Raw genomic sequence first — 16,279 nt, 5'->3', positions numbered from 1 at the left:
ATGAATGAATTGCATGAGTGAAATCAGTTTAGCAGTACCATTAATCAGGTCTTTTGTCTTGCTAATATAAATCAATCAATAGCAACAGATGGGCTGCACACTTTATTATGTGAAAATAAAGATGAATGTGACACACTGCAGAAGTAAACTTGTAACTCAAAGTTGGGAGCACAGGAGGGGATTTGTTACAACAGGGGAGATCGATGTGTGCCTTGTATGTACATTTGATCAAGGTTGTAAGGGGAACTTGTTGCACATGACATTGACATAATGATTGGAAATCAGCTTCATGAGGTTTTAGCGTTTGTTTGTATTTACACTCCCAGATCACTCCCAAATGTTTTAATTAGCTTTTTCGCTCCAGAGAGAAGAAAAAAAACCCGTGTCTAACTCCTTAGGAGAGTTAGATGAGAGATGTATAAAATTTGCTGCTTTGGTGCACCATTGGGAGATGAACATTTCAAATAACCAGTGATAACCATCACGTAGATCCAGATCAGAGTCTCAGGCAAGGAAACACACAAAGAGAGGAATACTCCACCTAAAGTATAGAAATAGGCCCAGCAAGCCACATGGTTATAACTCAATAATCCCTGAAAAACCTAAGTTAGGATTTGGTCTTTGTATGGATAGAGGGATGAGCTGTACTTAACCAGAGCTGCTCAGGAGAAACTGTGGTGGGAAGTATTTATTAGGTTGTTATAAACTGTGGCCTTCTAAAAACACAGATTAATGAGATTGCTTCGTTTTGTAGAGAGTTGCAAGAATCTCAACACAGTCCAATATCCTGTATTGACATTTTCCCAGTTAAATATCTTCGCTGGATTTTTCAGACTATTTTATTATATAATTACAGTGCCATTACGATTACACTCGCTGGTTGCTGCAAGCATAAATCAGTTCCCATCTCTTTTGGGAATATAGGGAGCACCAAGTGACTTCCCGCTGAGGTCCACACGGGTTGGTAAAACCTCTTACCTTTCAGCAGTGAATAGCAGGAACACTGAATGCTATTGGAGGTAGGACTAACTTTGCCATGTGATCGGGATTTTTCCTGCCAAACACAGAAAAATCCAGTCCTGATTGTATTCTGCATGTTCCTTTTAAGATTTGCATGGTAAAAAATTGACTTTGATGTTGCTACTAAAGCAACAGTGTGAGGGCAGGGATTGAATGAACATACTCCTGTTCAGAAAGCCCAAAAATTCTGTCTTAGCTACGATCTTAAATTTATTCTAAAAATGCAGGTTTAAAATACTAGTTCCCAGAGACAAGACAGCCTCTATGCACCCTTTGTGTGGCAGTTTGTGAATGGTTTCCGTCTATATATCCCTAACATTTAAGAGCAGTTCAGATGCCTCTCGATAGCAATGAGGAGTGTGGAAAAATAAAATCAGAATTTATTATTGCTTAGAAAGAATAAGGTGGAATTATAGCAAGAAGCCAGTGAGAAAACTGCTTTGTACCTGACCTCAGAATGCCAGGCTGGTTGAAACAGCCATCGCCACAATTAAAATGTGAGACTTGGTTGTTGTGTACTGGGCAGTACAGTGAATCCACTTTAATATAAAAATAGTATTTAAACATTAGAAGCAGTTACCTTCAGGAGGGAAAGCCAGGCTGACTAAAGAAATCATTTTTAAAACCTCCTTTTTTTCTTTTCTGTGGCTTGCTGTTCCCTCCTTTTAGACTTTCTAGTTGCATCTTTGATAAGATGCAGTTAATTGGTCAGGCAGCACAAGTATTGTCTTTGATAATATGCAGAAATCTAGTGGCGAAAATAAATACATTTGTTCTTTCAGTCACTAGAAATTAGTGAAGCAGTACTTGTTTAATTATAAAACATATGTGTGCTTTGTTAGTTTCCATCTGTCTGCTCACTGATTTGCAATTAAATGACCAGAAGAAAAAGATACGTTCTGTGGCAATTCAGAGGAAATGATTCATCTCTACTGTTTCTGTGTTGTGGATGTCTATACAGCAGCGGGTGGGAGAGGGAGGGAGCGGGAAGAGGGGAAATCTGGATAGAAGGGCTTGAGGAATGCTTAAAAACCCCTTGTTTCAGTTCAGGCGTGTTTTGCTGTCATGACTCCCATTAACTTATTGTAACTCATCTTTTTCATCGGAAAAAACTGGGGAGCAAAATGGAGCAAGGAAGAAAAACCTAATGGGGTGAGGAAATGGGACTGCAGAATAAGGAGCGTGATGTGGCCAGAGTGAAAAAGAAAACAGAGAAAAAAAGAAAAAGGGTGGGAAAGTGAAAAAATTAAATTTGAGTATTTGGAAACTATTAGTTGGAGATGGAAACTGGATTGTTATAGTGTGTCACAGATTTTCCCTTTGCCAGAAAAATGTCAGGCTTTATTTAGCGGCACTTTTTTATATCATTGACCTAGTTCAGCTCTATTTATTCTCAGGGAGTGATGTGGTAGCAAGTTAGGACTGTTTGTAAAATGAAACACCTAAAAGACCAGGAATCTTTTTAAATTAATATGAAGAAAACAAGCAAACAACAAACAACTGTTGAACTTACGCTCTTTTCATAAAGAGGTCAAGATATTCACAAAATCTTTTGCTGTGTAAGGTATTCCCATCACTGATAAAGACTTAGAATCTAGCTACATGAGTGGGCATCATGTTACCTTCTCCCTCTGTCTCCTTCCTCCGTTCCTATTCTTTCTTGTCCTTCTACAAAAGCAATAGCTGGAAGGAGAACTTTCCATGCCTCTTGTAATTCTGGACACAGCTTGCTCAGACACATCTCATGTATGGGCAGGTAGTCTGACATTTCATCTTCCCAAGGACTGGCAGGGAGAAGATAGCCAGCCTTTCCCAGTATTTTTAGTTTGATGGTTTTTTGTTGTTTTATTGACTGTCAGCAGTGTCCATCACTGTGCACAACGACAGCTGCTTCAGAGGCAGAAAGGGAGAGATGGAATAAGGCCGTCAGGACTGTCATCTGCTGGTGGATCTATGAGTAGCTGGTGCCCCCCATCCCTCTGCTGCTGGGAGCATCCTGGATATTCTTGTGCACTGACGGCAGATGTGGAGGTGGATGAGATGATGCTGATTCTCTGCTGAATTGGTGCTTTCTGATGTGGAAGACTTTATAGAAAGGGGCAGAGGGATGGTAAAGGGGGATTTGTGAAGAGAGGGGGAGAGAGGAGAATATGTGTGTTAGGTGGTTTCAGTGCTGCCCCCTGCATGTCACATTCAGTCCTTTTCTCCCTGTTCCAGGTTTCTTGCATCCATTTTGCTCATTACCAGCAGCACCAGAGAGGTGCAGAGGTTCATTAAGTCAATAGAATGTATCTGTGTTGGCCCTAAATGTCACCATCTCATGGCTGCTCTGCCTCATGTCCCAGCTCTCAATTCCTCTCCGTAGACTAGTGTAGCGCAGATGAAGCACAGCTCGGCACCTTCATTAGCAATCCAAGCAAGGAAGTCAGGGGATGAACAGAGGCATAGACTGGACTTGCATTTAGTCTTTTGCCTTCAGAGCAGATATCAAATTGCTTATCTGAAACGAAAGGCACTATTTCCTATTTTTAACAGCCTCAGCCCATACTAACTGTGTGCATGCACTCGATTAAACAGTGTGATAAGTCACTATTGAAAACTGTGATCTTGAAGCCTCCAAAAGTTTCTATTATTTCTTTTTACGGTTTTGCAGGCAACTCTCCCAAGTGCTAACATAATGTTTTATTGCCAGTAGTGCCAGTGATGATAACAAAGGACCGTTTCCAGTCATGTGAATGTGACACGTCCTGTCACATCACATAGAGGAAAGAGAGGTCAGGATGTAAAGAATAATTTCTTCTCGTCTGAAAACAACATTGCATTTAAACCCCCATCTAGGAATGTTCCTAAGATAACATTTTATTCAAAAAGTACTCTCCTTTTGAAATGTTCAGAAAGCGACTGTAAATCTTTGCCAGGTAAATTTTGGTTGTTTCATTTGTCCTTTTTGTCTCTTCTCTGCAGATGATGATTTTTTTCATGAGCTTCCAGAAACTTTTCCATCTGATCCTCCAGAGCCATTGCCCCATTTCCTCATTGAACCTGAAGAGGCTTATATTGTGAAGAACAAGCCCGTGAATCTGTACTGCAAAGCAAGCCCAGCCACGCAGATCTATTTTAAGTGCAACAGTGAATGGGTTCATCAGAAGGACCATGTCGTGGATGAGAGAGTAGATGAAACCTCTGGTGAGTTGGCATTATGTCATAAGAATTAAAAAACAATATCAAACTCACTCTTGTAATCTACCAGGTATTTCGTATGGCAACTACGTTACTCTTGATACAGCTATGAATTCTATATCTGTCATAGCACAGAGGTGGTGTCTGCATCCAGGTCAGTTAGTAAAACATGATTGTAAAGCACCTTGCCCAGGGCTGAAACAAAAAAAACCAGGAGAACTGTGCACAAACAAGCTGGAATTCCTTTCTCAGCCAGGTCTACTCCCTGTTCACTTCCCCAGTGTCACAAATTCCTGGTGGTTGCACTGGATCGTAGTCACAGACCAAGAACCACATTCTCCCCAAAGTACTGAAGAGTAAGCGGGTTATTCCTAGAATGATGTTTTCTTGGGGAGATGTGGGGGGAAAAGGAGAAATTTACTCAGATTCTGGCAAGAAAGGAGAAAGCACACCTGGGCATGCTTTAGAGCAGTGTATTGATCCAGAGCAAACACCTGGTTGATATTCCATTACACTTTTCTGCCTGCTCCAGTAGAGCCTGTGTGAATAAGAACTACAGGAGGCAGCAGGTTAGCAAGGAGAAGGAATACCAGTCAATACCAGAAAATCCACTGACATCCATGGAAGAAAAATAGGACCCTCATAGTACCAAAAAAAAAAAGGTCTAAAAACTTTATGAACTAACGTAAATCAAAGAGATGATTGTTCCCATTTGGAAAGACTGGTAATAGAGTTTGAGTCGCATGCAAGGAGAGAAGTGGGACTTACTGTTGTTTTGATGACTCTGAGAAATAACAGGATACCAAGTAAGAAGGTACCTTTCATTTGGGAAATACACCACCACTTGGTCTAATTACTTAGAAAAATAACTCCACCAGATGTCTTGGAAGTCTCTTGTGAACTGGGTTTTATTTGTTTCAGCTCATTTATTTGCACAGAGATCAAAAGCATAAGCTTTTAACAGTACTGTAGTGCTCTCAGCTTGAGAAAGAGAAGGTGGGTGTAGGAAGAAAGGCTATAGAAAAAAATATGTATTAAACTTTGGGCCTGCTTATTTTTTTGTAAGAATTGGCTTTTCCAACAAGTTGACTGCAGCAGAAAAACTAAAAAAAAGAAATTATTGTTACTTAATACATCTTCAATTTTTTTATCCATGGGAGTCCACTGGAACTAAGGAAAAGCAGGAGGGCAGCTACCACTGTGTTAATTTTTTAAGTTTTTATTAACATCAGCAGTCAGAAACATGAAAATGTTTTGCTACAGGTGAAACATTTATTATTTTTTCTTTCTCAAAAAACTAATTGTAGACAAACTTCATGATGCCATAGAGCAAATTGCATTCTACAAATGTAGGTGGCCAGTCTTGAAAAGAGATGCATCTGAATATATTAGAGGACAACTGTTTTGCATAACAAACAGCAGCAATTATATGCAAACAAAACTCATATCCAATTAGAGATTAACATAATCTACTGTAGTTTGGAGAGGGGGGATGTTAAAAGCTGAACACATGAAATTATTAGTACAAGAGCCACAAGCCCAGCCACACTAGTAGCTTGTTAAAACAAGCCTGTCATCAGAACCTAAATTTGTCAACCTGGTTGTTCCCAAAAGATAGGTTAATGCGTGTCACAATTGCAGGGCTTGTCCACCTTCCTGTGAGCAGGCTGAGAATCTGGGGCTCAGAATGCCCAGTTAGTATAGAAATGGGTAAACAATGTATTTAAGGTAGTGATAAGGATGTAAGGGCAATGGAGAGGGTGATATAAGGATGACAGGCCAAGCCTGTGCTGCTCCAGGCTCCAGGCTTGTGGTTAAATAGGATGGAGAAATTGTCCACAAACCAGGTTAGATCTGGCTTTTGCATGGGTAACCCAGGGCTCTAAAGTTCAGTTGTGTAATCTGAGCAACAGAAAATTGAGCATATTCTTGTTGCCTGATATTTTACCATTCTTGAGGTCTGTTCTGCCTAAATATGAAGAGGAGCACCATGCTGAGGCAGCCTTCTGCTGCCTTTTTGCACTAGGCTTGCTGTCTCAGTTCTTTATGTAGGAAAACAAAGGAAAACAAGACAAACAGACAATAAAATATATGAGAGGGAAAATGTAAAGGTCAGCTCTGCTTTCTTTTCTAAAGGATAGGTAATTGAGAAGAAAGAGGACTAAAATATGGGTGTGATGTTAGTGATATATCATCTTGAGATTGTAAATGATGCATGAAAGGGAGAAATAAGTTTTGATTTGCAAAAGATTATGTGTTCATGGACTTTGAGCCTGTGCGCAAGAATGAAATCTATGTAGAGATGATTAACTCCTCTTATAAGGCAAATTTGTTTCTGTCATTGATAAAACCAGAGACAACAGCACAGCAATAGCAGTGACACAAGAAGTGGAATGAGACTGCAGCTGAGCTCTCCTTGAAAAGAGCTGCTATATAGAAGTGTTGAATATATTAAGAAGGTTAAGGGGAAAAGAAATATTTATATCTTTTTCCTATGTGCATATATGTTTTTCTTTCTAACAGAGAGAAGGTACGAAATAAGAGTTATAGTTATATTCACTATGGTATATTTTTAAACAGTAGGTAAAGCATTGCTATGAAGAACATGCCCAGGGATTCTGTGGGAGTTGTTGCCTTCTGGTTGGAGAGGATGAGAACAGTAATGGTGACAGGGTGTTCTAGTACCACTTTATTTAATTAAATTAGCCTGAAGAGAGAACCTTGCAAAAAAAAAAAAGTCTAATGATTGAGTCTGAGAAGCCAGAAGCTTTACACAGAAGATCATTACATTCTGGTTTTTAATCCTCAGACTCAAATTTTTCTTCTTTATGGAAAAAGCTGAGCATTTTCATAAAGAAGTCAAATGGGACCTTTGAGAATCTTTAGTGCACATCTTGTATTTCACATACATAGGAAATGAAAGAATCAAAGGTAGGGCATGGTCTTTTCATGTTTTTACTGGAATGTTTTCCCATTAATGTGAAAAAATACATGTAAGGAATAAGAATGGTAGTTTTAAAAAACAAAGATGAAAGTTGTTTTGAGGGAACACATTTGGCTTTATGACTGACTGTCATAAAAGATAACAGCAATGGAAGTAAAAGGAACCCTGCAGAACTGATGCTTTTGGGGGAAGAAAATTCCATTGTCACAGGGTAGAAAGCTCAAAAACATCATTAATTTGCGCACATTTTCCAAATTACTGTACCTCTGGAAGTGACTGTGGCAAAATACACTATTTTGCATGTGTGCTTTTTACGGAATAATATTTTCAGACACACCCCAGTTCCGCAGTGGTGGGAGAGTTATGGATATAAAGAAAATAAGTGTCCTGTACCAATTTCATTTGTCCAGAGGGATTAAATGCTGCTAAATCAACCCCCACAGCCCAGTGATGTACAACAGGAAAATCAGGACTACAGGACCTTGTTTTTGTCTTTTCAATTTGGATTTGCATTGCAATAGTTTCTCCATGACTATTAAGGTGAAATGATCTATAAAACCCCTCCTGCCCTCTGCAATGCTAGTGACATATTCTTCTTTTCTCTCCTTCAGGAAAGGAGAAAGCAACATTTGGGACTCTACTAAGTGTTAATTAAATAGACATATTGGACAATTCAGCTGGCGTTATTGTTTGCTTAGACTTTCTGTCTTCTTTTAGTGGGATGCGTAGGGAGATGAAAGCTTGAGGAGTTTGCTGATGACCTGCTCTGTGTTTCCATATAGCAGCAAGACAATAAGGACTCTTAAACCCAGCCTGAGGGTCCAGCTACTGAAAAACGAACATGCTTATGTGTGCAGTCTCAAAGGAAAGGCACTGCTGAGGAAGGCTTTGCTAAGGAGCTTTTTTATATGTCCTGCCTTCAGCAGGAGGCTCTCAGAAAACCTGATGTCTCCCAGGAGCATCCCCAGTGCCACCCTCCCTTCAGCCAGGAGGGCAGATGGCTCCAAGGACTTTCCCTTCAGCTACCTCTTCAACAATCTGCCTCTCCACAAATCAATTGAAATGGTCAAGTTCGGATCTGGCTCAGAATAAGATTTTTATCTGATTAAGAGAGTTTATTGAACGGCACTGAGGTGGATGAATATACTCTTCATTGCAGACAGAAATCTGAGATGACTTTGTTGCAGTTTCTTTACACAGCCACTGCTGCGATCTCCACGCTTACCTCCCACCATTACCTTTCCCCATTAATAGAGTAGATTTGATGAGAGGTAAATGAGCTTTTGACACCTAGTCAGCGTTGATCTGACAACTACAGGTTGTTACCTCCAGCAATGTGCTGGGCAGCCTGTTGAGAGAGTGGGTACCCAGCTAGATAAGTCTTCAATAGGTCTCTCAACAGAAAGATCAAAGATTGACATCTGCCCTTTTGCCTTTAAAATAGCTCTTATAAGATGCTGTAGCCAACACAGCAGTGAGGGAATCTCCACAGTGACTGGCACCATGTACAGAAGCAGAAAATTCTTCTCCAGTGCACAGTGCTCTATCACTTGATCTTCCTCTGTGTGTGTACATCTCACGAAAGCCATTTATTTTGGTGTTTGTGACACAACGTTTTGAAAGGCTGTGTTTCCCAGATGGCAAAAGTCCTATCAACTTGTTCAAACGTTGTTTAAGATGGGACTTCTGATTATACAGCAATGATCATCATGCAGCCTCTCATTTTGAGCAATTGTGCTGGTTTGTCTTAGTATTTGCTATAAATAAGAAAAGCTACCACTACTTTTTAAATGCAGCACTTCTTTGAATGTCAATGTTGAAGAACTTAATTTGAGAGCCCAAATACAAAATTCAGGTGCTCCTCACCCCCATGTAAGCACAACTCAGGGAGAGGAATGCAGAGGGATACCATTTTACTCATATTCTGTCACCCACAGATCTTTTCTTTAGTGCTCTTTTCCCACTTTGCACATCTTCCTTCCTTAGCCTCTTTTTTCTTCTTGACCTCCTAATTCTCTGTATTATCATTCAAGAGTCCAAAAGATAAGGAAAAAAGCTATTTTTCCAAACAAATGTGACCAGTATCTGTATCAACTTCCCTAAGGAGATGACAAGTGATGCTAAATGCCCCCATTATACTTAGCCTGCAATATTTTGACTCTCTAGAGTAGAACACCTTGGGGTTATGTTAGTGAGGGAAGCCACATATCAAAGGTAAGGATTGTTTTCATTCCACTGTTGTCACAAGTAATTTCATTTTCTGTTTATCATTGGATCAAATCCATTACAAACACCAAGCACCTGATTCAAAGTAGTTATTTTTCAGCAATGTATTGGCAATTTTTAGCTCTACTCCTTCAATACTCTGCCCTAATCCAACTCATTTCAAGAAAATTTAAAAATGTGTCTGTGTATCTCTTCCCAAATTCTTCGATTAATAGTTTTGAGACGTGGGTTAGAACTCACATTTTCTTTAGTAATCTCTAGTCTGTTTCCTCTTCAGAAAGATGCTATAAATTAAACATCTTTATATGTATGGTCTAAAAGGCTGCACCTGGTGTAGAAAAGAGCAGACAACTTTGTTTCTCCAAAGTATTCTGTGGGGAAATACAAGTTGCTTACTTACATAAATATGAACAAACCCACACTTCTTCCCTGTTTGATATTTAGCTTGCAGCCATATTAGATGTCACTCAAGCCATCTTCTTTCTGCTTGCATCTTCAAAATAAGCTACTGGCAACGTGGTCCCCGGCATGCCCAGATCAAGGGAATACTCGACAACAAAGCTGCTGCAGACATATTTTGCAAGCAGGCAAAGTTTCCACTTTTATCTTGTGTAATTAGTATACTTTGATGGAAAGAGACCGTGTTTGGAAACTGCAGAAGCAACAAACATGCAAAAGCAGAGAATCGCCATTTTCTCGGATATCAACTCAAAGTGGTGTTTATTTTTGTTGAAGCGAGTACAGTAATCACTGAGGTCAGTCCTGACCTAAAGAAAGGAAATAATCTTTTTATAAACAGAATACAGAATTGCACCAGATATTTGGAGGGAAATCTGATTATAAGCAATAAAACCCTGGGAATATTGTCTTTTTGTATAGAGGCTTGCAAAATACAGAGAGGCTTTTGAGTTTAAACTTCACTGATTATATTACATATAGATACCATCTTTACCTGTTCACAGCCATTGACACCTGCCTGTTCTTCTGCTAATGCTGTCCTTTCATGACTCATCCTGCACATTAAGCCTGCTCATGCTCTTCCTGTGAGTAATGCTGGGTCCATGGGAAGGGTCATTTGCCCATCCCAAATTTTCTGTGGATACACCGTGTATCTCTGTACAAATTACTCAGTGTCTCTGTTGTTTACCTCTGCTAAGTGCAGTGGGACCAAAAGATAAAAGCTTGAGGATATTTATTCATTTCTCATTGCAGTGTTCACTTCCTATCCGCAGCTGTTTGCCTAATTGTCATAAAGGTTTCCTGTGGGCTTCTAGAAAAACAAATCAGAGACAGGAAATAAAGTTATTTAAAGTAATAAGTGGACAAATATGGATACTTAGTGCATTCATCTGAAGCATCTGAGGATACCCATCTGAATGTTTCCAGCCTACACCTTATCTGCCTCCAAGTTTTTCCTTCATTAAACCCTTTGTTACACGCTCGTAATCCCATTAATTCCCTGAAAGACATCTTGAGGCATCAGTCTACCCACCACTGCTTCAGACTAACCACAGCTTTGCACAGCGATGCTTCTTTTTCTCCATCTGTGTCCACTGGCTCCTTTAGAACCCAACACCCTTTATGTGGGATCCTGCAGTGAGGGCGGTCTGGTAACTGAAAGGCCAATAAATGTCAATTTGATTTGGAAGCGAGTCCCAAAGGTTCGTCTCCATCCTTCCTCCACTGGCCTAAATGGAAAACAACTGTTTGCTGGATACAGGAATGACAGAAAAGAGCAGCAGAGCCAAGGTTCTGTGTGCTGTCAAACAAAAGTCCTAGAGTCAGTAACATGCCAGCAGTGCAAAGGCAGGAACACTTGCCATCCTATAATGTAGAGGTTTCAGTAATTAAATGTGAAAATGAGTAGGACTAATAGGTGTGTAGTTTCTTTGTGAAAATCCCTGAAAATATTCAGGGAAATGGAGGGTCGAAATTACCCCTTAGTTTTTCTATGTTGAGAATAAGTTATAGTCTGATGCAGTCACTGGAAATATAGTCTAACCCTGTTTAGAGATGTTAGGGGTTTGATGACTCTGCAAGACATGTAGGTGTTGTTGTCTTGAGTCCCTTGAAGTCTGTGTAAGCTTGGATCTCAGTTATCTGAGTAGTATATTTGTTCTCTATTAACTCATTAGATAGTGAAATAATTCTCTGGAGAGAGGTAGAAGAATTCATTTTGCTTAAAGCTAGACTAGAGAAATCATTTTTTTAAAACCATTTACATGGAACAACAATTGCACATAGATCAGATGCATTGAGGCTTTTTTCCCTATGCAGGTATGGTACCAAATCATTGCTAATGTGTAAGGGAAAGAGATGTGGCTGTCACACGCAACCTTGATCCGTACAGGATCTAATTTTGTCCTGCCTTTTTGGGTTCACTCACTATATTAATTTTGTCATTCCCATGCATTCCAGATTCGTACATAAATGAGCAACTTGATGTGGTAGGTACCAGCAGGACTGCCATTCACTGGCAGGGTTATGCACAGCTCTTTCTCGTCAGGTTTTGATGGGATGCCTTTCATAATTCCTCATAACTTCTGATCCCTCTTCATATTTTGATTGCAAGAGCAGAAAGGGAATCTTTTGTCAGACTCTTCCATGCTTCTTCTTCCCTTTGAATACTGATCTTTAGGCTTTCATGGCCTCTTCTATTATTTGCTCACAGGTTTTTATTTTGGAGAGGATCTCAGTTGGTTGATTACTGCTTTTGGCTTCCCAGTGGCTTGTATAATGATGTTTCTGTAATGAGTGCTGACACTGCACCTGGGCTGCTTGCCATGCCCTCCTCTGAACAGGAGCAGGGCTTGCCAGGCCTGAAGAATAACGATGCCTAGAAGTGGATCAGGCTTACTTTGGGGTTTAGTTTTAATCCTTTTGTTCTTCAGCTAAGGTAGAAACCAGTATGGGAATTCAATCTGGGTGGATAGCCAGGAAAAAAGATAAAGGCACCCAGAATCACAAGAATGCTATTGGAAGCATTTACTTACATAATGAAAAAGGTCTTTTTTCATGTCAAAGTCACATGGATCTGCAGAAAAACGTGCTTGCATTCCCATTGCCTTGTTGTAGCTGATGGGAATCATGAGCTATGCTGTATCCCTAAACACATACACACCAAATGACTTCTGTGACCACCAGGCTGCCTCTTCGCACACCTTCCTGCCATGATTATGTCATTCTCTACAAACTAAGAAAAATCTCCTGGTGTTTTGATGCTGCCCTGGCACAGCCATGAAAAACACACTGAATGGGGGAGCAGACATTAAATTCCCAGCACTTCACCTCTGGTGCAAGTCACTTCACTTGACAGTACACTGGACAAAGCTGCTTTGAAAGCAGCTGCTGGCCGTTTTCTTCTTTTTCTTTTAAGTGTTTCTTTTTTCAAGATCCCAAATTCGGCTGTGAAACGCCATCCCTGACATGCACAACAACGATGGCCAAAAACCAGTAGGGCTTTTACACTTCTCCCCCAATCTGCTGCTCCTGCACATCATGGACTGAAAAAGCAGGAAAACAACCGCTGAGAAAGGCTCCCGAGTGACCTCTTGTGTCACGTTGCAACTGTCCTTGTTCCCACAATAGCTGCACCAGCCACTGAACTGTGTCATCGCATCAAGTTCAGGGAAAATAAGGCATTTTTGCCTTGTCTCTGCTTCTCAGAACCACACTGGGTGGGTGTGGTGCACAAGTACATGTGCAGATACATATTTTATATATATATATATATACACACATAAGTCAGTAACATAAAACAACTTGATGTATATTTTTGTATAAAAATTTACACACAAACCCATTTATTGTTCATTTCCCTGCCCCCCCCACCTCCACTATGCAAAGGGAATGTAAACACGCTGCTCAAAATTCAGATGCTCTCAGTTGGTTTCCCAGATGTTTGAAGTTCAATAGATTATTTTTTTCTTTCTTTTCATAATTTCCTCAGCTACTTCTAGTGAAGTGCTAAACAACCATTATTCCTTTCTGCGTGCACATTGAGATTCATCTGTAGGCTCTAAACTGCCTCAAAAGTGCTTCAATTTTGCATGAGCACTAAGCTAGGGACTGGGAAGCATTACCCAGTGCTGAAGGCCCAGATCATTAGAAAGAGCATGTAAATCCTCTGAACCAGAAATAAAAAGTGCACAGATTTTCTTTGTGAAGTCTCAACTGCGGCTTTGAAGTAAAACATGAACCGTTGCCATGTTTTTTTCCCGGCCCTTTTAAAAAAACAACAAAAAACACAACACGAAAAAACCAACATCTTTTCTCAGCTGCACGTGTCTCAGCCAAAAGAAGGGAAAATTGGGCTCTGACCCAAAAGCTGGAGCTCATACTCATGCTTTCCTATGTGGACGACTTCTTTATGGTTGATCCCTGTAAGCAGCACAAGCCTGGCAGAGAATTGCTCGGGTACCACTGCTCAGTGTCAGGATGCCTTGGGTCAAGATGCCTCAAGTCACATTTGTTTCTGCTCCCACACCTCAGCCTGTGCGAGTTCAGAAACAATGATGCCCAGGGTTGAACATAAATATATGCCTGTGGTAGGTTTTCTTTGGAGTCCTGCTACACTGGAGCATGATTATTACTTTTGTACCAGGTAAAAAAAATAGGCAGCAACAATAGGCACACGTTACATGTGGAAGAGAACAGTGCATTTTGGAGCAATTTGTGCATATTATCAAAAAACGCCATCAAGTAGAAAATAGCCTCCATTATAAAAAAGGAAGGAGGGGGGATGTTTTTCCCTTGTCTCTGAACTGTTTAAAAGCTGAGAACAAGCAATCCAGTGCTGTTCTAAAGTATTAAACCATAGTTCAAGGTTTATATAAAATGATCAGTTGGTGGGGGGAGGAGGCAGCAGAGGGGCTATTTTACCTTCCCCACGCTGGCAGGGACCATGGCACACACTTTGCTTTCCACCAGCCTTCAAGAGCTCTGTTTTGAAATCTTACCTGCATCTTACACAACTCGGTCCATCAGATGTTAACGGGAAAAGAACAAAAAGGCCTTGTTTTCGCTAAAAGAGAATAAAACCCAAACCAAATGTGTGCTCTTTATTTCCAGCTCAAAGTAAAATCCCTCTGAAGGCAACTCTTTGGAATTTTTGTGGAAGTCAGTCAGTTAAAAAATAGTAGGGGACCTGGGATTTTAGCTTAACTCACTACCATTAGCTGCTAATTAAGTACCATTGCTAACTGATGCAAACCAGTGCAAACTTGACTTCATGAGGCTATTACCTTCATTTGTATTCATTTGAGTTAAGAATGTATCTCTTTCCTAAAGAGAAAGTTACGAAGAGGGAAAAAATATCTGGAAGCCTTTAATTTGAATATTTAAGCTAATATTTGTGGAAAATCGTTTGTAATCTTAAGGTTGTTTCGTACCACCAGCCAGCCACAATTTACTGACAAGCAGCACTGAGGCAAAACCAGGTCCCTGCAATCACAGCGTGAAGGATTACGGGGTGTTAAAGCTGTTGCTCTTTTAAACTATCTCTAGATATCTATCTGTCTATCTATCTTTTGTTAAGATTACAGCTACTCCATATAGAAAATAAGCTATAGGCCAAGTCTGCCGTTACGCTATCATCTCTGTCCCATTAAGATGCACAGAGTACATTTTTCTCAGCAAGAACTTTAAAATTTGAAGCCATTCTTCTTGTACATAACCTATTTATTCATTTTTTAAACACCAAATTCCATATCTTAAGTATTCTGATATATTTGGGCAGAATTTCTCTCTCACTGCAGAGGATCTATCTCTGAAAGAAGATAAATAAATGTCAATTCTGAGATAGCACTGATTTTATTTTTACCTTTGTGAAAAAGTTATTTCACCAAGTAAAGTGATCAGTCTTCTGCTGCAGAGACAGGTTGTTTATAGCACCTGTGATGAGCAATTAAATAAATCACAGAGGTCATCCTGGACTATGGGTAAGTAAAAAGATCATCATTTTTGGCTTTGGTCAGTTAAGTTTTACCATCAGAGAACATCCTAATGACAAAGGACTGCATAATAAGAATGCAATCTGTTTACCTTTTATTAAGTCTGTTTATCATCATACCACTTTGGTGTATGGTCTTGGCCACTTTCATGAAGCAAAAAATATGATGCTGTTTGAAGCATTTTTGGATGAAGCTTTGTATGAAATGTAAGACAGATGGGAACTATGAGAACTAAAAATACTTTCACCCTTTTTGCCAAATACTGTGGAGATAATCCAACCCCTCCTGAAATTATTGCAACGCTCCCGTTTTCTTTTTTGGTATCAGGATTCTCCTTCCACCCTCATCTAGTATTAAAAGATATGGATATTTATGTTACTCAAATCTGTCCTGACTGAGCAACATTCATAAAGTATTCTTTCACTCTCCTACTCCTAGTAAATAGAAAATGGAACTGTGAATCAGAAAGCATGGACTGTTTCAGAGTGGCACTGATTTATTTTAGGACTATGCAAGCCACCACATTTTTCTGTGTGTCTAGGCTGGGGATCTATATGGGGACACACCATCGTTTTCTAAGTTGCATGCCATATAATCTGATTCTATAACAGCACGTGCTGTGTGAATGTGCAGAGTAACTTTTACTTCTAACGGGTTATAAGTCACCTGCATGAAAACGGGCTGTATTTCCATACTTTTTAACAGCGGCTGCAACACACCTGCAATCTATGTGCATGTATTAGTAATGTCTTTTTCCAGATCAGTAGGTCACAAAGTTCCATCTCCTTGAGAAATGTGTTCTATGGTGTATGTGATCACTAATTAATGAAATATCTTTTGGGCACATGAAAGCACAGAAATATCTTGAACTTCTACTTACAGAGAAAACAAACAAATTATCCGTGCAGTTTCTTAGTGCAGTTCAGTCTTGCAACTAAATAGCTCCTGTTTAGTGTTG

General features: G+C 39.8%; 1 protein-coding gene across 2 annotated transcripts in view; it reads left to right on the top strand.

Annotated features, from left to right (window-relative positions):
• The window catches only part of UNC5C (unc-5 netrin receptor C), a gene marked incomplete at both ends in the record, with an annotated part of 220,438 nt that overhangs the window by 140,272 nt on the left and 63,887 nt on the right, over positions 1 to 16,279 (top strand). For both annotated transcript variants that reach the window (XM_080344469.1, XM_080344468.1), the window contains one exon: positions 3,985 to 4,206. In XM_080344469.1, the coding sequence (XP_080200595.1) occupies positions 3,985 to 4,206 (222 nt within the window). The remainder of the gene's footprint in view (positions 1 to 3,984; positions 4,207 to 16,279) is intronic.

The sequence above is a fragment of the Nesoenas mayeri genome (assembly GCF_963082525.1).
Source record: "Nesoenas mayeri genome assembly, chromosome: 4".
Lineage (NCBI taxonomy): Eukaryota > Metazoa > Chordata > Aves > Columbiformes > Columbidae > Nesoenas > Nesoenas mayeri.
The sequence above is the reverse complement of the archived record's forward strand: the minus strand, read 5'-3'. Positions and strand labels throughout refer to the sequence as shown.